Here is a 24590-nt window from a genome sequence, read left to right as displayed (position 1 = left end):
TCATAAGAAGGCACAATACGAAGGAGGATAACATAATAGAAAATGACTTATGATTTTAAAGACTTGAAGATTTGCAGCAGCAAAGAATGCATGTTCCAATCAAAAACATGCGTTGTTCCTTAAGCGCTATTGATTTGATATTCCACTGTCTTCATTCCACCATTTGGATCAAGGCTTAAGTGCTGAACATGTATGGATTTGGAATGAACTCCCTCTGCAGATGTTTGGAACTGGATTTCTTCTTTGGAAATGCTTTGTTTGGTAGCATACCATAGCTTCTTGTGTATGGAAATATGGACCAGGCCACCTAACAGTAGGGTAGTGCTGCTTGCCATGCTTACTCAAACAGATCTTATTTCAAATTATTTTATGGGATAAAAAATAGCCACCTGAATTTGCTGTTTTGCCATGTCGATTATTCTGTAATTTGCAGCAATAGCACAGTCCCCCTCCTGGAACCCTCCATGGCCATAAGGACAGCCACTCCCCAGGGCCGGCTCCGGTAATGTCCCGGGGTGCCTACCCCCTGGACATTGCAGTTTGCTATGCATGCTCCCGCCCTGTCAGACAAACACTGCTTTGCTTCATGAAGCAAAGCATATGGCTTTTGGGCAAAGGGAGCTGCATGTCAACAGCTCCTTTTGCCCAAAAGCAATGCCCGCTCCCATAGGAGGCGGGGAGCCGGCTGGGACCGCGGGGGCATTGGGACCCTCCCCGGGCCCCAACAAAAGGCCTAGCCCCCAAGGGATGGGGTTCCTGGGGCCGAATTTGGCCTGGGGAGGGCGGACACCCGCCCTCCTTCCTTTGGGACCCAAAAGGGACAATGAAAGGGGGGGGTCAAACAGCCCCTATTCCGAAGAAAAGAAAAACAAGAAACCAGCAACTCACCGGCGGCCCGCTCCTCCCTGCACAACTCTGCAAACACGCCTCCTCGCACGTTGTTGGTTGGGGGATGAAGTCCACTTCATTGGTGAGGATCCTGAAGGGCCAACTAGCCCACCAGGTACCTCCAGTTAGCCCCACACAGTGGGATTGCTGAGAGGTGATCTGAGGCCACCCCCCTTTTCCCAACACTCTGCAACCGTCCCTGTTGGTGCACTGCTGGTGGGGCGATGAAGTCCCCTTGGGTCCTGAGGACTTCAGGACTAAAGTGGACTTCATCGCCCAAGCAGTACTGCGCAAAGGAGGCGCATTTGCAGAATGGTGTAAAAACGGGGTGTGGCCTCTGACCACTCTCAGTAAGTCAGCTGTATGGGGCTTACTGGAGGTAACATGAGGGCTAGTTGGCCACCAGGGATCTTCAGGACACAAGGGAACGTCATCCCCCAATCAAGAACGCTTCAGGAAGTGCGTTTGCATAGTTGTGGAGGAAAGGGGCGTGGCCTGTGTCCATCTCTCAGCAATCCCACTGTGTGGAGCTTGCTGGAGATAACAGGTAGGCTAGTTAGTTCCTAAGAACCCCTAGTTTCGGAGGGGACTTCAATCCCCATTCAGACGCGCTCAATGGAGTGCTTTTGCAGAGTAGTGGGCAAAGGGGGCATGGCCTGTTTTGAGAACTTAGCAGTCCTGCTGTGTGGGACTTACTGGAGGTAATAGAAAGGGTAGTTCCCCCCAAAGATGTCCCTGGGGGCCAACTACCCCTCCTGTTACCTCCAGTAAGTCCCATACAGTGGGATTGCTAAGAGGTCTTCAGAGGCCACGCCCCCTTAGTCCACCACTCTGCAAACTCTCCTCTTGGCACACTACTGGTTGGGGGATGTAGTCCACTTTACTCCTGAGGGACTTTGGGGCCAAGTAGCCCTCCTGTAATTCCTACGCAGCAGAATTCCTGAGCGCTGGTCAGAGGCCCAGGCCCCATTCTGCAGCACTTGGCAAACGCAACTACTACGTTAAAAATTTGCATTTAAAAAAAACCTTACAAATTCACTGAAAAAGCCATAGATTTCAGGGACATTATAGTTCGAAATTAGCATTTAAAAAACCTTAGAAATTCATTGAAAAAAACGCAGCTTTTAGAGACGTCATCAGTGATGTCACTAACCATGTCATGAATGATGTAATATGTGACATCATCAGCAGTGGATTGCGGGTGCGCGATATATAGTTAGCGCTTATAACTATATATGGAATTTCAATGGTTTTATGCGAGTAAAATAAGGTTTTCTAAATGCAAATCCCTAACTATATATGGCCTAAAACCAATGGTTTTTTCATTGAATTTTCAAGGTTTTGTAAATGCAAATTCCTAACTATATATGGAGTATAACCTATGGTTTTTTCTGTGAATTTCAATGGTTTTTTAATAGCAAGTATCAAAAGCTGTCAAATGTCAAGTACGTGATAGGTAAAAACGTTTTCGTGTTTATGCACGCTGATGTGCTTTGAACGCTGCCCCCCCCCCACTCCCCTCTTTTCTCTTAGTAGTACTCTCTCTTTGCAGATAGTGAACGGTAGTTAACTCAGACCTTTACCCCTGTTGTAATCCGTCGTACCTGCTTGTCTCTCCATTTGATTGATTATTATCCAAGCATTTACTGTTTTACAATTGGTTCTCTTTGGATCATTCTCTATTTACAAACAAGCACAAAGTCGCAATACTCTGTTTAGTCTTTGCAGATAGTGAAAAATCGTGTAAAAAAATAAAAGTAATCGAGCAAAATCAGTAGACCACTAATTCGATCTCTTTTTGACCTCGGTAAAATACAAACATTAGGAATAACCCTTCATGAGAAATACGAAAATAGTGAAATGAACTGAGCTCCACACCATGAGGGCTGCAAAACAGCTCGACTCCGCCACCCACACCGCCCAAAATAACGGCAAACCCTATGCAAATATTATAAATATACACAACACACCACCAAAGAAACAGAGTAAAACATTTTATTAAATAACTATTTACATAACTATTTTATACTTTTTATTGCCCGATCCGGCTAGCTCAATCGATCGAGCATGAAACTCATGCACTGATAACAAGCGTTGAGAGTTTGTAGAATGATGGCTTCAGATTTTCCACATACGGTGTAGTGGCGCGAACTGGCAGGGGGCGTTTGGATTCTACCCCTTCTCCAAATAAGATTTTCATACGTGAATGTTCGTTCATGCTTTTTGTCCCTGAGTTGCTTCCATGTCACTGCCTTACATAAATGGCATAAGTCCTGGTTGTTGAGTGCCACACTTCAGAGTTCTAAGCAGCTCTTGTAACACTGTTTAAACCTTATTTGCACCTGCTGCAGCTTCACTATTCAAAGTAAGTGGGGTCCATTTGTGGACCTGACTGCATTGGAAAACAATGTGATACGGTGCCTCCCTAAACCGCTTGACGGAGGCCCCCGAGGGGCGGTGAGATGGCGCGGACTGAGAGGGGGCGCTTGGCTCCTGCCCCCTCCCCAAGTCATGTTGCCCTGGTGAGGCCTGAGATCGCCCCCGGCATAGGCGGCCGGCTCCCGGGGTCCAGCGGAATTTTTTCCCTTTTGAAGAATCTTTCATTCTGGACCTTGTCCCACAATCCGTTTCACCTGAAGACACGCTGTCGTAGGGCGCCCCTTTACCGTTTTAGTTGCCATTCCGCCCGCTTTTGGTACTCTGTGCCTCTTCCGCCATTCAACTGTTTACCGCTCGCTCTTGCGACTACAACGTCTCGCTCACCATGTAGTTGAGTTGCTCCCGCTCTTAAGATTTGACCGAACTTTTTGGACTACTGAAAGCGGTTGTATTCCGACCGCTGGTTGGTGGAGACATTTTGACTATATTCTGCACCTGCATTGTCGCGTAATGCGTCATATGACGCGACGCGTTAGCGCACCCGGAAGTGCTCCGGTGCGCAAGGCGCAGCTTCCCGGAAACGATCCAGAGCGCGCCGCGCAGCGCGTAACGTAAGCATAACAGGTCATGTGACTTGTTAATAAAACTTTTCATTGGTTCATTTTACTTTTCTTTTCCTAATTATGTAAGACTAGGTCATGTGACCTAAAAATAACACTTTTCATTGGATTAAAACATTTTTTTTCCCCAAACGATGAAAGCCCCACCTTGTTTCTGGATGTTTCAGACTGAAGCTGGCGTCACCATGAGAGCACCACCATCTCGTAGCTCCGTCGTGGCCATTCCGCAAGCAATCATGGCAGCCGCTCCCCACCGGAAGCCTGCGGGAGTCGAGGGCCCCCAAGACTTTTGTACAATCTTCAAGGCTGAGGGGACGCTTTCGAGAATGGAACCCAAGCCCTGGCAGACAAGCGTCCGAGTTCCAAGGTGTCCCAGGGCCATTTTACTGGACCAGGCCCAAATCCGAAGAGCCGGCCGCCATTTTAAGAGTCCTGTGGCAGCCGCCTATCGCTGCACCGCAAGAGTGGGAGCAACTCAACTACATGGTGAGCGAGCCGCTGTAGCCGTAAGAGCGGGCGCTAAACAGCTGAATGGCGGAAAAGGCACAGTGTAGCAAAAGCGGGCGGAATGGCGACTGAAACGATAAAGGGGCGCCCCACTACAGCAGACAAGCCTCCGCCATGTGCTTCAAAACTGCATATGTATCTCGTGATATCAAGGTTGGGCAACCAGTACAAAACAAGCAGTTACGAGTCCCATTTACACCGGCGCCATTTTGGGCGCGGCCGGGCAGGTCCAGGATCTACTGAAACATAAAAAATGAGGCTGACGTCTCTGAAGCAGTTGACGAACAGCAGGACATAGTAAATAAACATGAACTCTCTAAAGCTGTTAACTCACTGCAGGACAAAACAAGTGAACCTGAAACCTCTGGAATAATTGTCGCTCAAAAGAACAACACACAAAACTCTGTAGAGCCTGAAGAAAAAAAAACAGAAGGGCACTGTAGTTTCAGACACACTTAACACTAATGACTAAACAAAGATATCGTCTGTTTATAAAGCAGTTATCATCTTGACAGAATTGACAAAGAAGTGTACAGACACCAATGCATCAGCATTCTCGGAGATAACATCTTAAGGAACAAAGAAAGACCTGTTCACTCTTGACACCCCAGGTGCTGTGTATATTGCACTATAGTGCTGCATCGAGAAAACGGGCAACCCTATTGATGTGGATTTTTCATTATTGATTATTGTAAAGAAATGGCGACTCCCCCCTTTAGCAGATTAGCTAAATGTTTGCGTAATTTAGGCATAAAAGTTATATTATTGTTGTTGTTGTTGTTATCGTTATAGTTCTGGTTAATTTCAAAAAATGGTTAAATAAATTTACAGTTTTTGTTGCGTTCGTTATATTTAAATGTTAATAAAATTTTAAAATGTAACTGTCTTGGAGTACTATATTTTTTTAAAAAATCGGGTGAATGGGGCCTTGAATCGGGTTATTGTCATGTGTGGGCTTTGCAAGTGTACTGCTACAAGATCGGACATTTCAAACTCAAATGCACGTTCTTTTTCTTACCTTTCCGAAGCATGGAGCGCAATAGCAGGCAGAGAAAGGGTGATGCACGTGTTGAACACTGCCTGGCCTGCAAATTGCTGGCAGTGCCCCCCCCCGCCCGCTCCTGAAAGAGAGCACACACACACCGCCGCCCCGAGTACTTCACAAATCTTTAAAAGACCATGCGCTTGTTCAATGGGAAGTGGATAACATGGCTAAGAGCATTTGCTGGATAATGCATGAATATCGCTGACTTTTCAACGATATTCATGCATTGCGGCCGTTTTTTATCGCATTTGCGATAAACCTTGCTAATAGCAAGGTTTATGTGCGATAAAATTCGCCGAAGTGCGGCGATAATTTTTGTCTCTAAACAAGTTAGAGACAAAAATTACCGCTAGTTTTTGGTAATGTGCCCCCGGGTTTTTCCTTGCAGGAAACGGGAAGCGAAAGACTACCACTGAAATAAGTAGTCTCACGCCTGAATCGGGAGGGTTGGCATGTCTGGATACTCTACAGCTGGGGCCATAAACTACATCCGCAGGGCTAGGTGATAGCCTAGGTCCGGCCTGGACAATCGGACACAGAGGAAGAGGAGTGTCAGAGGGTGCGGTAGTGAATAGGGTGAAAGGGAGGTGTCGAGCGGGCACAGGGTGTGATTCTCAGAGAAGAGCAGCGCAGATGGGGGAAGTATATGTCCCATGCATGAGAGAGAGAGCGGGGGTGACCATTGCGTGGGGGAGATGCGTGCGAGGGTGGGGAGCCATGCTGAGAATCGGCGGCGTGCAGAGAGTGGCCCTGGTCAAGGCATCTAAAATGGCTGCCGTGCACGACAAAATTGTGGCATTGGACAAAAACGCAAGATGGCGCAGACAATGTTTATCAATAAGGATTCATTTATAACAAAATATTTACTCGCAGTGACAAAATGGTGTTCAACACTTCCTGATTTCCATTGAATCGAACGATAACAAACGTCACGCACAGAGCAGTTTTTAGCCATGTTATCCAATGGAAGGTGGATAACATGGCTAAGAGCATTTGCTGGATAATGCATGAATATCGCTGACTTTTCAACGATATTCATGCATTGTGGCCGATGTGCGGCGATAATTTTTGTCTCTAAACAATTAAAACGAAGCACAAAATGGCGAATTCCCGTTTCGCTACCAGTTTGCGGCCCAGTTCGCGGCCCGAGAAACGCTTCTACCGTGAAAAATCATTTTTTTTTCTTTTCCCCACGGGACCCTTTAATAACCCCAACAACATTCCTAGGGGTCAAGAGGGGGATACCTTGCCCCCTTTCATTAAATTCCCCTTTCGTTTTTCACCTCTTCTTCTCTCTCGATCCTACCGAGAGACAAGATGGCGGCCGCTCCGGACTGTTTAGAATGTTGACAGACACCGGAGAGCCAATCAGCTTTCTGCACGCAAAGTTCCGAAACGCGAAAAGTAAGCGGACCGGATCGCTGCCCGGAGCGCTGTTACAGATATATATCTTGATTTAAACGTTAATTTCTCAAAATCCACTGAAGCACATATATTGAGACCTAGCAAAGGCACATCGGGCTAACAGTCCCTACAATTTTGCCAAGTTTCGTGCAAATCCATTCAGCCGTTCGAGCTAAAAGTGAGTCCAACCGCCCTATGGAAAACTCAATGCAAAAAACGCGTTTTGGGACCCCCCTTTTTTCTCAGCCCCCCCTTGACGAAACCCCACCAAATTTTCAGGGGCTGCTCAGGAACAAAATGTGCCATTTTCCTGAAAATTTCAGCCGATTCCGTCCACAAACGCCAAAGTTATTAGACAGGGAATTAATCCTAACTATATACCTACTGGCGATAGCCAGTAGGTAATATATATATATATATATATATATATATATATATATATATATATATATATATATATATATATATATATATATATATATATATATATATATATATATATATATATATATATATATATATATATATATATATATATATATATATATATATATATATATATATATTTACTGAAAAAACCATAGGTTTCACACCAGTTATAGTTAGGAATTAGCATTTAAAAAACCTATTAAATTCACTGAAAAAACCATAGGTTTCACACCAGTTATAGTTAGCTGGAAATTTTACTGACATAAAACCATTGAAATTTCACGTTATAGTTAGTTTGACTCACTATAACTTGCGCGTGTATTGCACTGCTGATGACGTCACATATTACATCACTCATGACATGGTCAGTGACATCACTCATGACACCATCCAGTGAATGTGTGCCTTTCTGAAAAATAAATATGTTTTATATATGTATATGTAAAGGTCGATGGAAGAATAAATGTTTAAATAAGTGTCTTAATGGATGTTTTAAAAAAAAAATGATTGGTTAACTGGCTTAAGTGTATTTTAGTGAATACATATATTAGCGAATTGTGTTTAAATATTTAAAAGTTTGTATCAGTGTTTCACTTTGTGTATAAGTGGCTGCATGGGTTGGTGAGTAGCTACATGTGTGTATATATGGGTTATTAGATGTTTTTTTTAGTATCAGTATGAGTGTCTGTATGGTTTGGTGGGGGTGTTACTTAGCACATAGATGCATCAATGACTGACTCACTGTATGTGTTTGGAAGACGGCATATGTGCAGGACTGTATGGATGGATGAGTGTGTATATGTGTGTGTTAGTGAGTGAATGACTGTCTCACTAGTGTCTTCATCAGTAACAACATATGGTTTAATCTAGTATGTGTGAGTATTGATGTATATAAGTGAGTATATGTGAGAGTGAGAAATTGTAAGAGTTCCTGTTTAAATAAGTATGTGTTTCGATAAGTGATTGTTTAAGTAAGTATGTGTAAGTTTCCTTAGAAGTAAGGTGGTAGTGTGTGTATAGCTGTATATGCAACGAAATGGATGTTCAATAGTTTATTTGCATGTGTGAGTATGTGTGTGAGCAACTTTTGGAAGACTGTCTATGTGTTACAGGATGTATAGGTGTATCACTACATATGATGAGTGAGTATATGTATGAGGGACTACATAGAACTGCTCGAGAGACGTCCTGTCTAAGAAACACATTCAGACTCTGTGCTCGAGAGGCAATTTGGATTCCGTTCCGTGTTTTACAGCAGCATTCCAGCTGGTCAGTGTGAGCGTGAGCGGGAGGAAGGAAGAGTACGCCAGCAACCCGCAGCCCTACCCCACAGACTTCGGAGGCTTTGCTGACTTCCAAAAAACTGACGAACAGCGGGACCTACCAAGGCGTGGTAGGCACGGTGGACAGGCAGGCTGGTGGGCGGGAGGCGCTGGCTTGCCGGTTTACCGTCACTCCCGAGACACGGAACCATCGAAGTCTCTGTGCCTTCTCCCGCTTGCTATGTCAGCCTGAAGCCCGAAGCTTCACTTGCTGCACAGCACCTGCTATCAGCGAGGTGAAAACTGCAGAAAATAAGGCGGAGGCACCAGGACCGTGGGCTGCGGGCAGTGTGCGGTGCTGACCCCCTCCGGCTTCAACTGGCTTCAACTGCACCCGCCCGTGGTATTCGGCAGGGGGCGCGGTGGGATAGCCTAGAGCTGCACGGAGCACGGAGTGGCTGCTAAAGTAACGGGAGGCAACGGAGGATACCCCCAGATCCTGCCCTACACTGACCTTCACTTGCCGGAGCTGAACTCTCCCAGTGTCTGCAGTGCCTGCAATCGGTAGGCTGCCATCTCGCTCCTGCCATCTCCTGCACCCAGGTATTGCCACTAGAGGGGAAAAAAACAACCTGAGAACTGAGAACTGAGATCTCCCTAAGCACCCCCTGCCCTTCCAACTCATCCACACCTCTCCGCCACGCAGTGACACAGGAGTGAGAGGCTCGGGACTCGAGTCGAGTCAGGAGCTGCTTAAGGAAAAAAGAAAAAACCTAGAGTGGCTGAGGGGCCAAAATAAAAGGGGTGAAACTGCTGCACCGGCGGTGACAGCACACGCTGCAGCTGCAGCAGGGGGCCACCAACCTTCGCCAACTAACCCTCTCGAACTCTTGGGGAACCTCTCCTAAAACCCCTGTCAACCCCCATTAACACCTCTTTACTAATCCGAAAGCAGCCAAGAGTGGAGAGGAAAAGAGAGGCAAAAGGAGACATAAGAAGATAACACAAGGAGACCTAAGGCATAAGGAGAGAAGGAGAGAAGGACACGAAATAGACAAAGGACAAAGGACAAAGGACCAGGGATAAAGAGAAGAGAAGAGAAAAAACGCGAAATGAGGTCTGGGAAGCCAAGGAACAACGTGGCACCTACAAATCCCCCAAAAAGATTAAGAAAAGCTAAGAAGAATCTTAAGAGGGATCTAATGGATATGTGTAATGAAGGTACTGGAAATGGAAAGGACAAGGGAACGAACGAATGTGAGGAAGGAGCATCCTCCCTGATATCCCCCCTGCTCACCAGCCCCGGAGGCTCTAAAGCCGGTGACCACACACATAACCCTACCAGCAAAAAACTGAGTTTTCAACCCAAAATTTATACAAAATTCACATTCATTAAAGATCCCAATTCAGTTCTCTACTTAAATAACGCCAGCACTAGCGACTTACCAACACCACTCCAACCAATCACAACAAACAGGTCAAATCCTGTAGAGCAGGGGCTAGAACAAGCGGCGAAGGAGGAAATGAACCTAGTGGATCCCAAAAAGAGGACACACACCTTTGACGAGGGCGCATCCGCAATCAGCGGAGAAATGAACAATGGGTCTCTGGGGGTCCTATCATCACAGGCATATGGCAAAAGACAGGAGTGGGTTGATTTAAATGCAGAAAAAACAGCAAAAGGCACAGCGCAAGACCAATCAAAAGAAATTATAACAGCATACCTAAGGGTGAACCCATCCCCCAACCTCCCACCAAACCTCCCATCAAAAGCAAGCTGGGAGATGTGCCCCATATCCCCCATAAGCATTATGAGACAAAATGCAACACAGAATGGCACTGAGGGGGCATACCATGAATGCCCAGCTCCAGCACCACAGTGGAGAACGCAAGGCATACCAAGAACCCCTGTGGGCTACGGTGGACCAGACAGGTCAACAAACCGGGGGCTCCGGGATCTCCCCTTGAAGGATGACACGCAGCTGAGTGAAATCACGCAGAACACAGACCAAACAACACAAAAAGAAACATCAACCGGCAAATATGCAGTGACAATGCCAGCGGACACACAAGTAATGTCACCATCCGGGGATACGAGAGATTCAACAACAATGGCAGACTCTGTCGCAGTAGGGCAATCAACCACCACACTAACACAGGAAACAAGAGATCAGTGCCAGAGCTCATTCCAAGTTAATGACCAATCACACGAGGCTCTCAACAAACTTGAGCTGCAAAATGGCGGCACTGAGCATGGCCATGCTCCAATATCTACTGGAATAAAAATCCTGAGTCAATTAACTGCCCCCAACACACAACCCAGCACAGGATTTACAATACCCAGGTCAAACGACCATGAAACCTCGTACCTCACCCCGGAGGAGTGGGAAGAACTGGTAGCATCTTACCCCGTGGAATCGAAGCAGGAACTGGCAGGTGAGTCCATCTGCGAAAATCCAGAGATGGTAAGACCAAACGCCAAGGAAGACATCTGGGCATCCCTCCTACACACAATGCAACTAACAGCAAACGCCATCCAATATCAGTCTGATAAGATGGACTTACAACTCTCTGTCCTTAATTCCCTGTCAATATTTGTTGCTAATATTGACGGTAAGTTAGCAGAGCTGAACGGCATGATAAAAAGGGTGCAAGGTGAGACACAATTAATAGGGCCGAACTGCTCTTGCATTGCAATAGTGGACAAATTGGTAACACTTCCAACAGCGCTGGACAATCTCCTCTCTGACATCAAGGTCGCAGTTAAAAACAACTATCCATGTAAGCACGTCGGGAGCAGACAAGAACCTGCCCTGTCTTCGCAAGCAGAACCACAATCTCTAAACCAGGAGAACCTAAAGATAACCTTAGACCCACCCCCGCCTAGGAGAAAATTAAATGATAAGACCACATCGGCCAATAACAAACAACAACCTGAAGGAGCTGAAACTCCCCCCACAGAGAGCATAGCGCACTCTGAAAAAGCCCGCCAAAAAGATGGAGCATCAACCCCTCCCCAACAAGGAAAAGTGGGAAGAAAACAGAAAAGGAAGGGAAGAAATCAAAAGAAAACAGGGGTTATAGCATGGTGCAAGGGCACCTCCAATGAGAATCCAGCGGCAAACCCAATACAACCCAGCCCGATAGGAACTAGAGACACACAAGATAATGAGTGTACCAACACAGAAAACAAAGAGGGAACAGGGAAAAAAGTTGATACATACCCGTCAGTAGAGACAAGGCCTACCAATAGCCCCCCTACCGAAAGCGAGACAGCTACACCAAACTTGCCACAAGCATTGAAGAAGATCGGCAAAGAAGATTCGCAAAAGGGGCCCAATCCACAAGTAGCCACTGACCCAACTGACAGGGAAAACTCAGATAGAACCCAACTGTGCGAGCAAAGGCCTACCAAAAATTCCCCTCAGATAATGGAAGTTAAACAATATCGAACAAGCAACCAGTGGGCCAAGACAACCAGGGTAATTACCACTAGACAAGAACTGAAGAAAAGCAGCAAAATGATAGACAAAAGCAATGCGGCAGGAACTGAGGAACCTCTGAACCGAGGGGAAGCCACAATCAATAACACCGGCAATATCCAGACATGCGATAGGGGGCAAGTCGGTACAACCATAGTACTGTTTCACCCAGAATATCGATCAAGAGGCCCAATGGATATCCTAAACAGGGGGAACATACTACGGCTACTGAAAACCATAGATAGCCTTAACACCATATCAACAACTGACTTGGAATCAGTAGAATTTTTGGAACCCCTGGAGTACCCCGGAGCAGAATCAACAAAAACTACATGGGTCACTACAGAATTCCCGGAGAGACTTTTAAAAGAAAAAGCAAAGTTCGACTCCTGGGGAATAAAACTACAGCCTTTTTACCAAACAAGATACCCAGATCCTCTACTGTATGATAGCCAACAAAGGGACAAGACAAAAGAACTGTACGACATTCAACAAAGGGAAAAAACAAAAGAACCATCCACCAAAAAAACAGTCCTAAGAGGAGCTCGAAGCAAAACCCCAGAGAACCTAGTGCTCAGAGACCAGCACGACAACAGAACAACGGTTAACGACAGTCTGCCCTCGCCTAACTGGAGCTGGCTCTCTAGGACCCTAAATGTGAAAGAGTCAAACCATTGACAAAGCAACACAAAACCAACAAACACAATCAGTATCCTAAGCTTATGCTCATGGAACATTAACGGCTTAGGAGATAAATTCTCAGATATGGGCCTAAACACCTACCTGAAAAAGTACACAATTATCTCTTTGCAAGAAACCTGGTCTGACTCTCCCCCAGCGCTGCCGGGATTCAATTTGAATTTCCTACCGTCATCCCAGAGCTCATTGTTTGGCCATAAGAAAGGTGGTCTGGCCACCTACAGCGCGCTATCAACGATAACAAAAGTAGTCCCATTAGTTTACAACTTAGCCGCCCCAAACGCAATACAAGCATTACGCTTGTCGCTCCGTGAGCAAGAAACAAAAGAGGATATCATTTTAATAAACCTCTATTTGCATCCCAGGGAGAAAAGGAAGGGAGCACAACAGCTGAAGGAAGAACTAGTAAAACTGCTCAAAATCGAGAACACGAACAACATAATTGTCACAGGGGATTTCAACCTAAATATGCTCAGCCTATCGGCCCAGGAAAACACAGATGAGGAGGATCCGTTTGCCTGGGAGCAAAACCGTCAAGACTGTACTTCGGGAGGTAGAAGCACAAAAACAGCGAGGAGCCTGCTGGCCAAATTTGAAGAGCTGGGCCTCAGGGCACTTAACGGCAGATTCCCAGGTGACAGACCACAATCCGCAACATTCCACAGTACACTGGCAAGCTCTACAATTGATTTTACATTCCTCTCCCGCAGTTTGTACCACAGGGTAAAAGACTTTCAAATTTGCCCAATGGACTACAGCGACCATCTGCCCCAGGAAACAAAGATAGAAACATCGGAAATACCAAGTCCACCATGCGCCAGCAAACTGGGCTTGGACTTCACAATAAACGAAAGACGGGTAAAGTGCAAAACTAGCGACCCACAAAACCTCTTAGCGCAAGCTAAACAAGCTCTGGCGAAGGCACAATCCATATCTCCAAACCTAATTATACGCTGGGAGGTATTTACAAAAAAAATGAGAGACATAGCTGAAAGAAGGGGGCACACAAAGTCCGATGGCCAGGGCAGCACCGTGACACATAAGAGTCATTATGATTTCAGAAAGGACAGCAGGCTAAAAAGGCTGAAGACTCAGATCAACCACACACTGCGAAGAGTAAAAACAGATCCCACCGCCTGCCAAGCGCTGAGAAAGCTAAAAGGCAACCGCAGGAAAATAATATGGCAACTAAAAAAGGACGCAGATGAGTCCCTTTGGGGAAAACTCCTACATGATGCGAAAACCAACAACAGCGCACAGTTTTGGCAAACGATTAATAGTGTGATTAATGAGCAAAGCCAGGGGATTGACTCCAATGTGACGGAAGAGGCCTGGATAACTTATATCAGCACACACTTTAGTGACACCCAAGAACTGCCAAAAGAAAATAAAGAACACATGCTCCCACACAAAGAAACCCCCAGAAGTAACAGGGATTTACCAATCACAAAGCTACAAATAACCAACAGAATCTCGAAAGGGAGAACAGAGGGAGCCCCTGGCCCAAATGGCATACCACCGATCATATTTAAGCTAGAACCAGAATACTGGGCTATTGCCTTCAAACCTATGTTTGAAAAAATATGGCAGACCTCAATAATTCCACAATCATGGAGGGGGGCAATAATTTCACCAATATTTAAAAAAGGTGACAGAAGAGACCCTAGAAGTTACCGGTTAATAGCCTTACTGGACAACGAGGCAAAGTACTATGCAGGCCTCTTACTTCAGGAGCTGACATCGTGGGCGGAAGAAACATCAGCAATCCCATTCAACCAAACCGGCTTTAGGAAAAACATGGGAACGACTACAAATATTCTAGCCTTGTCACTTCTGATTGACTCAGCGTTAGAGGGAAAACAGCCCCTATACCTGTGCTACATCGATTATAGCTCGGCCTTTGATCGCGTAAATAGAAATCTGCTGTGGCAAAAACTAGAGAGAATGAAAATCCCTTCAACTCTGCTGAATCAACTAATCCTCCTACACAGTGACACGTGGGTCCAAGTCAAACTAGGAAATGGCGACTTTTTAACTAAGAAAATTCCAACCAGCACTGGAGTAAAGCAAGGATGCGTGCTAGCGCCAACTTTATTTAACCTTTTCATGGCCGAACTGTCAACTGTACTAAATGAAAACAACTCACACGCACCAAAATTAGGGGGCACTCAGCTGTCTAATCTATTTTATGCAGATGATCTGGTGCTAATCAGCCGGACCCCGATTGGCTTACAGCGGCTCCTTGACATTACCTCGCAATACTCCAAAACAAACAAACTCAGCATCAACTACAACAAAACAAAAGTCATGTGCCTTAACTCCCACAAAAAGACATCAACATTCAGCTGGTATTGGGACGCAATGAAATTGGAAGTTACAAACAAATACCGTTACCTGGGAGTGATTATAGATCATAGGGGGAGCTTCACACCACAGCGAGAGGCGATAAAAAAGAGAGGCCTAATGACAGCTGTTTCTCTAAGGAATCTGAAAAACAAGATCACTGGTCCAAACTTCACCCCACTACTAAAACTGATCCAAGCAAAACTGATACCATCCATTACATACGGAAGTGAAGCAATGAGAGGCAGGGATGCTGGAACATTAGAAGGAGTAATAACAAGAGCGTTGAGGATGTTGTTTGGCCTCCCGAAGTACACTTCCCCGGCGCAGATCCGACTCGAGTTTGGGTTGGTAAAGGAAGAGCTTGCACGCAAGGGAGCATACCTCAAAAGCTGGTATAAAATCAGTAGGGCAGAGGCAAACACCCTCAACGCACTCCTATGGAGAGACCTACAAAGAAAAGACCACAGCCCAGCAAGGCTTTTTCTGGAGGAGGCAATAACACAACTGGGGGCGCAACAACTGTGGGATCTGCAAGGGAATCTGGCAAGCTTCAAAAAAGCAGTAAATAACACTGTCAGGAAAGAATCTCTCCTAAAAGACAAAGCTTCACTAACGGAGCGAGCACACGGCTGGTTAACTATACAAACGTACAAAAAACTCACACCACAGACATACCTTTTGACCAGTTTTACCAAAAAAATAAAAGAGTCATTCCTAAAACACCGGCTAGGAGTATTGCCCTCAGCAGACCACATGGCCCCTTGGCTACGCCCACCAAAGCCAGCAAAATGCCGCCTGTGCGGGAACCACGAGGAAAATATTGTACACCTCATCACAATCTGTAAAGATCTGCAGCAAGACCGCAGGAACCTGTTGAGACCCCTATTCAATAAAAAAGGAATCAGGTCATGTAGACAGGCATCCCTGGCTTGCTTCTCGGGTGATGATGTCCAATTGGCCTGCCGACTGGTAAAATACTTCAAAGCCGTAGAAACCAGAATTAATACAAGGAAAGAACAAACGGACAAAGACAGTGCCCCCTCCACACTCCTAGAAACAAAACATTAAGACTGCATAGAGTCATAATCGGCTAACAAAACTAAACAACTGCGGATCACTAGAAGTTACGAGCACACAGGGAAAAGGATGGGCTTACTTCCATAAGGAATGCGGACCTCAAATAGGCCCTTGAACGGGAAAGGAGGCAAGGACTGACAAAAGGAACCTTCTCCGAGGAAACTCAGAAGTTCCCAGTGGCAGACAAACACTTCCTTTTCTTGTGTTTTTAACAAATTTTAATCCAATTTTTACTATTATCAAAAATGAAGCTCTTGTCTCAAAAATGTTCTTAACTTTTTATTTCTGTCGGTTTTTGTAATGGTTTTTATTAACTGTACAATAAAGTTAAACTCAAACTCAACTACATAGAACTGTTGGTGAATTAGTGGATGTGTATATAAATGGTGGAATTACTGAATTGGTTGTTGTAACTGGTATGGGTATCTCCTTTTTTTGTGAAAATTTTAGTTTCTATTTTTAAATATGTGTTTCAAGGGTTACAGTGAAAGGAGGTCTGTCACTCTGTCACAAGGATGGTGTCATCAGTGATGTCATGAGTGATGTCACTGACCATGTCATGAGTGATGTAATATGTGACGTCATCAGCAGTGCATTACACGCGCAAGTTATAGTGAGTCCAACTAACTATAATGTGGAATTTCAATAGTTTTATGTCCGTAAAATTTCCAACTAACTATAACTGGTGTGAAACCTATGGTTTTTTCAGTGAATTTAATAGTTTTTTTAAATGCTAATTCCTAACTATAACTGGTGTGAAACCTATGTTTTTTTCAGTGAATTTCATAGGTTTTTTAAATGCTAATTCCTAACTATAACGGATGTGAAACCTATGGTTTTTTCAGTGAATTTCATAGGTTTTTTAAATGCTAATTCCTAACTATATATAAGGCCCCAAACCTATATTTTTTTCTTTGAATTTCAAAATGTTGTTAATAGCAAATGTCTATAGCTATAAAATGTAATATTTTTGAAAAAGAATGAATCCTATATTTTATTTGTATTTAAATTTTTTTTTAATGTCTATATATATATATATATATCTTTTTTTTTTACCCTGAAGCGCTCCCGGGGCGCGCCCCGGTGAGCGCCCCGGAAAGCATAGTCTTTTGAAACTCCCCAGGGCGCGCTCCGGAGAGCGTCCCGTTAGCGCTAATGCCGCAAACGAAAACATCATTGTGACGTATCGCGTAGCCGCGTCCACGTGATACGCACGGCGTAAGCGCACCCTGAAGCACTTGAGCGAATACGATCGCGCAACGTAAACATGTGGTGCGCTTACGCGACGCGCCCGGGGGCGCGCCCCTGGGCGCGGGACGCGTAAGCGCGTCGTCATGTGACCTGAAAATAACACTTTTTATTGAAGCAGAACAGTTTTGGTTTCATAATGATGAAATCCCTGGTCTTGTGACCTGAAAATAACACTTCTCATTGGTTCAGGCCTTTTTTTTTCTCCAGATGATGAAAGACCCCAACTTTTTTCCTTATTCTGACTTTGTCCTTTGACTTAGGAAGACCTGTATTGCAATCTTTCAGGTATATTTTGTACTTGAAATGGCTTCAATAGCAGCAGGTGCTGGAGCATCTGCACCACCACCACCACCACAACCACCAAGAGGACCACCACAAGATTACATTGGTGGTCAACAAGAGGAGGAGGCGGAGGAGGAGGAGGGGAGGAGAAGATGGCTGCAAGAACACAATACCCCATACCAGCCAAAACCCCACATTGTATGGGAGTTTTTTTCGATCCCAGAGGGCAAGAAAAAAGTAAATGTGGCCAAGGTGACTTGCCTAATCTGTGGCGTGGAACTTTCCAGGGGAAACCCTAATAAGAAATACTCTTTCGGAAACAACACCATGATTCGCCACATGCAGCGCAGGCATCCAATCAACTATTCTGCTGCAGAGATGAGGGAACTGGCCAGTAACCTTCCCCAATCTTCAAGCTCCACCTCCCAAAGAAATCAACCCTTTCCAACAGGACCAGAGGCAAAGGAGACGATCCCTTGCATTCAGCTACGGTTTGGGGATTTCTGTATAACATGTATACATTGTGGTAAGACCATCTCCTATGGTGAACTGAGCATAAAGCTCATCGTCCTTGCTGTGGACAACCACAAATGCCCCAAAAAACCCTAATTTTTTCTTATTTTTTTTTCTGCTCCAGCTGAGCCATTTTCAATTCCCTGTTTTTTCGTTTATCTCCATAAAAATACTAAAAAAAATATAAAATAGTTCATAAAAGCCCAAAAAAGTATAAAATGTTCCAAAAACACAAAAAAATATAAAACAACAAAAAGAAGAAAAAAAACAGTTCTTTTTAGAACTACCTCCAATTTATAAAAAAAGGCTACATTTTTTAATAACTCTGTCATTCTTCTTTTCCCATGGGCCGCTCCCTGGTGCGCGTACCGGGCTCTCCCCCGTGCAAATAAAAAAAAATATATATATATTTTTTGCACCGCAGGGCCCTTTTATAGCCCCGACATCAAACCTAGGGGGTCAGGGGGGGTCTACCCTGCCCCCTTATGGTCATTTCCACCTCTTGTGTCTCTATCCTACCGAGACACAAGATGGCGGCCAGTCCGGACTGTTTTGAATGTTTACAGACACCCGAGAGCCAATCAGCTTTCCATGCGCCCCTCGCGTGTCGCGCCCGCTGTGCTCCCCGGTGCGCGTACCGGGGCGCGGCCATAGATATATATATTTTTTTTAACCTAAATTACACAAAATCCACTGGAGCACATGTCTTGAGACATAGCAAAGGCACATCGGGCTTCAGTCCCTACAATTTTGCCAAGTTTGGTGGAAATCCATTCAGCCGTTCGGGCTAAAAGTGAAATCGACCGCCCTATGGAAATTAACATGGGGAAAACACGTTTTGGGACCCCCCTTTTATCTCGGCCCCCTCTTGACGAATCACCCCAAACTTTCAAGGAAGAACCGGAGCTCTGCGAGGCAAATTTGAGGAATTTTTCAGGCAGATTCGTCAACCGGCGCCAAAGTAGAATTTTGAGATTTTGCATTGAAAGAAATCCTAACTATAACTACTTACTGGCGACCGCCAGTAGGTAATATATATATATATATATATGTATATATATATATATATATATATATGTGTATATATATATATGTATATATTTTTTTTATGGGCAAAAAAAGTAGTATGCCAACCCTTAAAGAGCTCTACTGTACTGTATACACCTGCTTACCCATATACATTTTTGGGAATGCAGCATTGTTTACAGGCTGATCCACTCTGGCATCCTATCACACCTGTCATCCAGGATCAAGCATTCTGAAACACCTCTCAGAAATCACAGTAGATTTACCAGATTTGAGTCCAAGAAATGCAAGAAGAAGACTCATTGAAGGCCAGGCCTTTACCTGCTAAGTCCCAAGTATGTAGCATTTTGCATTTTTTCCTACTGCAGTCCACTAGGCTCCACCCTTCGTCCACTTTAGGAAAGAACTGAAGATCTTTCACTTCAGACAGAATCTTGTCACTGTTAAATAAACTGGTCTCCAGGCCCCTTTGAAGTGATTCTCAACTGCTGTGCTACCATGTTAGCTCCCTCACCTTGTTAAGCAACCTTCCATCCTAACATAATCACATGGCTAGTAGCCTGGCTGAAAAGAACCCCCGCTGCTCAACCATTTAATCTTTGACTTTTGCCTCACATGACAGCATCCACTGCCAAACGTGCCCCTTTCCGTGGCAGCCCGACTGTCTACCTCATCCAGCTAGAAGCCCTTTCTCTCTCTGTACCCTTTCACTCTTAATTGCATAGCTCTCTTGCTTTGCAGCTAGGTTTGTGAACTATAAGTTGATAAATGCGTTTAATACTTATATAATTGAATGCCTTTTGTACAGTGTAATGTGCTCAGCTAGAAGTGAGATTACAGTTCCTGCACCCTCTTTATTTGCATTCATAAATATTACAGACTTCCAAAGATTGTCTGGAATGATACTTCTGAAGAGTAGGTTCATCTCCTCTTTATAGAACTAATAGGAGATGCTCAGTCATTTTTGGGGAACAGAAAAAATGCTGTATGCTGCAGAAATGTAGGGACACAATTCAAATAGTTTGCCCACCACCTGGCTAAAGTAAAGAGTCCATCGGCCCACCCTTACTGGCGGAGATTCGTCATCTGGAGCTCAAGGAGATCTAGAGCTAGCACCACAGCCCTGAGCCACCTCGCCCTGCTGGGTACCTGACCTCGTGCTCCTGAAAGGCTCTTGCCAAGGTGGATGTTCAAACCATGTAAACTCTAGTGAAGTGCAGTGCTCAAGTGTGTGAAAAGTTAAAAATGGCTACTAAGGCAAAAGCAAAAAATATGTTTAATGAGGCTTGTCCAAGTGTCATACTTAAAATAACCTGATAGTGTGAGAAATATTAACTATCTCCTGGCTAAGGCTAATGCGGTCCACATGTTTCAGCCGTAATGGTCAACTGACCCGGCATTCTTCAGGACCTAGATGCTAAAATAGTGCAAGCTACTGCAGGAAAAAAACACAACTTGTGCATGAAAAACTGTGTGAACAAAAATAGAATAAGAATATTTAGGTAAATCTGTGGCACTTGCCACTATGCCAGACACGCAGTGTATGTGCTTGCAGGTAGGAGCTACCTCTTCTTTCCCAGCTTTATGTGGGAGGAAACCTCACCTCTCCTGGCTGACTGCTCGGAGAAGGAAGCCCCGCTCTGTCCGTCGGTGCTCCAGGCCAGACGTATTTTCGTCATCTCCTCTTTAGCCTTCTTTGCAGGTGCTTCGTACCCTTGAAGTTAAACATGAAGGTCGAAGACTGCATGCACTTTCAATGGGACCTTTGAGCTTAAGTGAGCCTACACAGATTCTGGTGACAGGGTCCATACCACTCTTTTCGGTGCCTGTACAAGAGCACACTTGCCATCCCTTTGGAACAGGGTGAAGACCCCCCTCTTTGGAATACTGTCTCGGACACAACCATATGCAGCGTGAATGTCTGGGAGGGTGCACTAATGTAGGCCACTTCCCAGATGGTGCATGGTTAGCGCATTGATTCAGGCACTTTCTAACCATGCTTTATTGATCTGAGGCAGGAGTATGAGCAAAGGGATTTCAGCATTTACATTAAGCCATGCGTACTTGAAATTAATAGCTTTAATGAAGAAGCACCACATTCTTTAGCGATGTTGTACCCCACTGGGAAGATAGTTGCAGAGACTACTATTTTTCAGAAATTCATTAACCCTTAAATAACATAATCTGCTCAGCGTGGGACCCTCACGAAGCTAAAATCATATATGCCACTATTTAGGACATGATAACCTGGTCGGGTTGGTACATAACAAGATGAGTCTGGTCATTACCAACATGCATAAAGTTGAGAAAAAGAACCCCTGGAAGTCCTGAGGAATGAAAATCTGTCATGGCTTAAAAACAGGGCTAGCATTGATTATATATGATTACAGCACTTAAACATCCTCATCAGGTTATGTGTACTTGACTGGGACCTTACATATGATTGCATTATAATAAAATGTGGATGTAGTAATCTTCTCAACAACCGGAAGAGAACCATAAATTCTATGTCAATTCTGATATATTTTTATTTGATTGAGCAAATTAATTTAACCCTGCTATAGGAACAAATCCAACTGTTAAAACATATAGAGTTGCATGAACCCTTGACAAAATAGATGCAGTTTCCCCAGAGATATACGAACTTGGATTGGAAAAATCATCTGCACACCTTAAAGGAGAATCGAGGTATAATATTCTGATGTGGAAGGAAAATGTCTGGACGAGAGCTGGTGAAAGCTTTGCCTTAACAGTCTTTGTATCTTATGGTGGTTTCCTTGATATTCTTTGGTTAGCAAGAAAACTTAAGGCTGCTAGTCTCATAAAAAGGGTATTTTGTGAGACATGTATTAATCTGTGAGTGCCTAGTGAATACACTAGACCTTGTTCTTGGTAATGTTTATATTTTGGAGCCTGTGGAAGTCTGTCACCCATAAGCATTCCGACAATATTCTCCCAACAAATAATTGGTCTTGGTTACCTGACTAAGCATTTGAACCACCAACCTATACATTTTATAAACTTATTAAAGTTCCCTTTCTCTTTTATTCCTCTAATAAAACTCAACTGGTTATGTTTAATTATCAGAACATATTTACAGATGAATTTGATTTTTAATGTGATTTTCCTAGTTGCGCAAGCATTTGAATACATCATTGCTTTCCAGTTCTTTAAACTGAGATCACATATGTAAGTGATGCATGCAAAATGCCACAAACGTTCTTATGTGAAGTGTAAATTCTTTGAAGATCTGCCCAGGATTTCAAAAGCGCAGTGGATTTGCCCTGAAATATAGAATTTGAGTCCACAAGCACTGAAAAACACTTGCAGCAGGGCAAATGTTGCCAAATTTTTAACATGGACTTGAAAAAGTAGGCCTCTCCTTGACAATGCCTCAGGTTTTCTTATGTGAACTGTATCCATGAGCTAAAAATCCAGTAACATGTTTGTAAACCAAAAAAAAGGAAAATATCCAAGGAATTACCTCGTATGATCTTATTAGTTTTGCCACCCTAGAAGAATTGTGTTCAGACTGACGGATAACTGCTCATTGTGGCAGGTGTCGTTCCATTACATTAATTTCTGTTTTCTCTTCCTCTCTTTTTCTCTAAATGTGGATGTCCAAAGAAAGGGATCCACCCTGGTGCTGGTTACGAAGGTATTTCGGAGTACAAGTCTGTTGTCTACTATCAGGTGAAGCAGCCCTGCTGGTACGAGACCGTGAAGGTGAGCACTTAGATGACACAAGAAAATATGGGATGACGCTATCTGTATTTAAAGTTTGAAAACATTTAGTGGAAAAGCAGCAGAATAAAAAGCAGCAGAATGCTTTGAAAGTTGTATTTACTGATGGAGATATGAAATGCCCTGTGAAAGCAAACATATTTGAGACTAGCTCGCCTTGAAATTGAAGGACAAGTGCTCACTAGATTTTCAGTTTTAGCCACATGGTATGGTGACCCCCTACAGCCTATTTGCTCCAAATACATTTGGAAAGGCTGTGGCTATACTTTGATTTCCTGAACTGTTTTCAAAGCATGTATTTAAAAAAACTTTTGTAGTGTAGTTCCTAGGTTGTATGGCATTACAGTGCGGGCTTTTACACTGCATGCCATTACAACGCGGGGATTACAACGAAAGTCGTTACAACCACTTTCGCTGGAGGGCACTGGATAGTGGAAAAGTTTAATTTTCTATTCCAACTCCAGCCCACGTTGACAGTAGGGAAGGTGTTGGATAGAAAATTAAACTATTCCCTATCCAACAGCGCCCTCCAGCGAAAGTCGTTGTAACGACTTTCGTTGTAATCCCTGCGTTGTAATGGCATTGCGTGGTAATCCCAGCGTTGTGTTGGCTGTTCACCAGTTCCTATATTCCCAATAGGCTCTGCCCATTGGAATAATATATACTGTAGTTTAGACATAGGACTGAGGTCTACTAGGTCTCTGCCGAATATATTAAACTTAAAGTGAGTGCCAGCTAGCTCAGAGGTCACTAGAAACTTTCTCGAATTCACAAGAAGGGATCCGTTTCTGACAACCGCATAAACATGACAACTTTGTTTCCCAAGAATAAGAAATCAATCTCTAGAGTCACGGAAACAATAGATAACTATTTTACTCAGTCAATCGTGCATGCTTCGTTTCACCAGAGGTGCTGAGAAAATAGAGAGACTGGCGCTTTCAATAAAAGTATTTATTGAACAGTCTTCTTTCTCAAGCATTGGAAATGAACTGCTACAGTCGTAATACTGGTTATAAAGTACAAGCCATATAAAAAACACACAGTATTATAAAGTAGTACTGTAAAAGCATGATATGGTTTCTAAGCCATAAAAGTGCATAAAATGTATAAAATATTTACAGTAATAAATAATGACTAAAAGTACTCAACCGGTGCTTCTAAAATACTCCTGCCCCGGTGTACCTAACCTAAGTCTAGTACGAGGGAAGAAGTAAGTGAGGAGTAGCCTAAGTTTAGTAGTTCTCTGCCAGGAATCTATTCCAATAATTCTCTAAGAAGTCTAATCAGCTCCGTACCTTGGTTTTAGAATGAAGGAGGTCTTGTATCTCTCTCTCAGGACTCGATTTCCCAGATACCTGCAAGGGTAAGCCGGAAACACTGGAGCTGGATTTCTCGGCAAGAGAAAAGACAGCGTCTCTCTCAGTGCGTCAGTTGGAGGGTCGGCTTCCTTCGGCACTTGCTGCTGCAGGGCGTCTGGCAAGTAGATAGTCGATCTGCTCCAAACCACTGTGTGTTTGTCTGGGCAAACCTAGGCATATTTATACCTTGAAGGTGCCGAGTTTGACGCATGTCTGGACTTAATAACGTCACTCAAAGGCTAAATTATTGGAAAACGCCAGGAGTTCTTGGAGAACTT

At 44.2% G+C, this 24590-nt stretch overlaps 1 protein-coding gene across 1 annotated transcript in view; it reads left to right on the top strand.

Annotated features, from left to right (window-relative positions):
• DOCK5 (dedicator of cytokinesis 5) overlaps window positions 1-24590 on the top strand; it is a 581227-nt gene that overhangs the window by 137292 nt on the left and 419345 nt on the right. The window contains exon 9 of the mRNA XM_086942489.1: window positions 22838-22936. Within this exon, the coding sequence (XP_086798615.1) occupies window positions 22838-22936 (99 nt within the window). The remainder of the gene's footprint in view (window positions 1-22837; window positions 22937-24590) is intronic.

The sequence above is a fragment of the Lissotriton vulgaris genome, chromosome 11 (genome assembly GCF_964263255.1).
Source record: "Lissotriton vulgaris chromosome 11, aLisVul1.2, whole genome shotgun sequence".
Lineage (NCBI taxonomy): Eukaryota > Metazoa > Chordata > Amphibia > Caudata > Salamandridae > Lissotriton > Lissotriton vulgaris.
The sequence above is the reverse complement of the archived record's forward strand: the minus strand, read 5'-3'. Positions and strand labels throughout refer to the sequence as shown.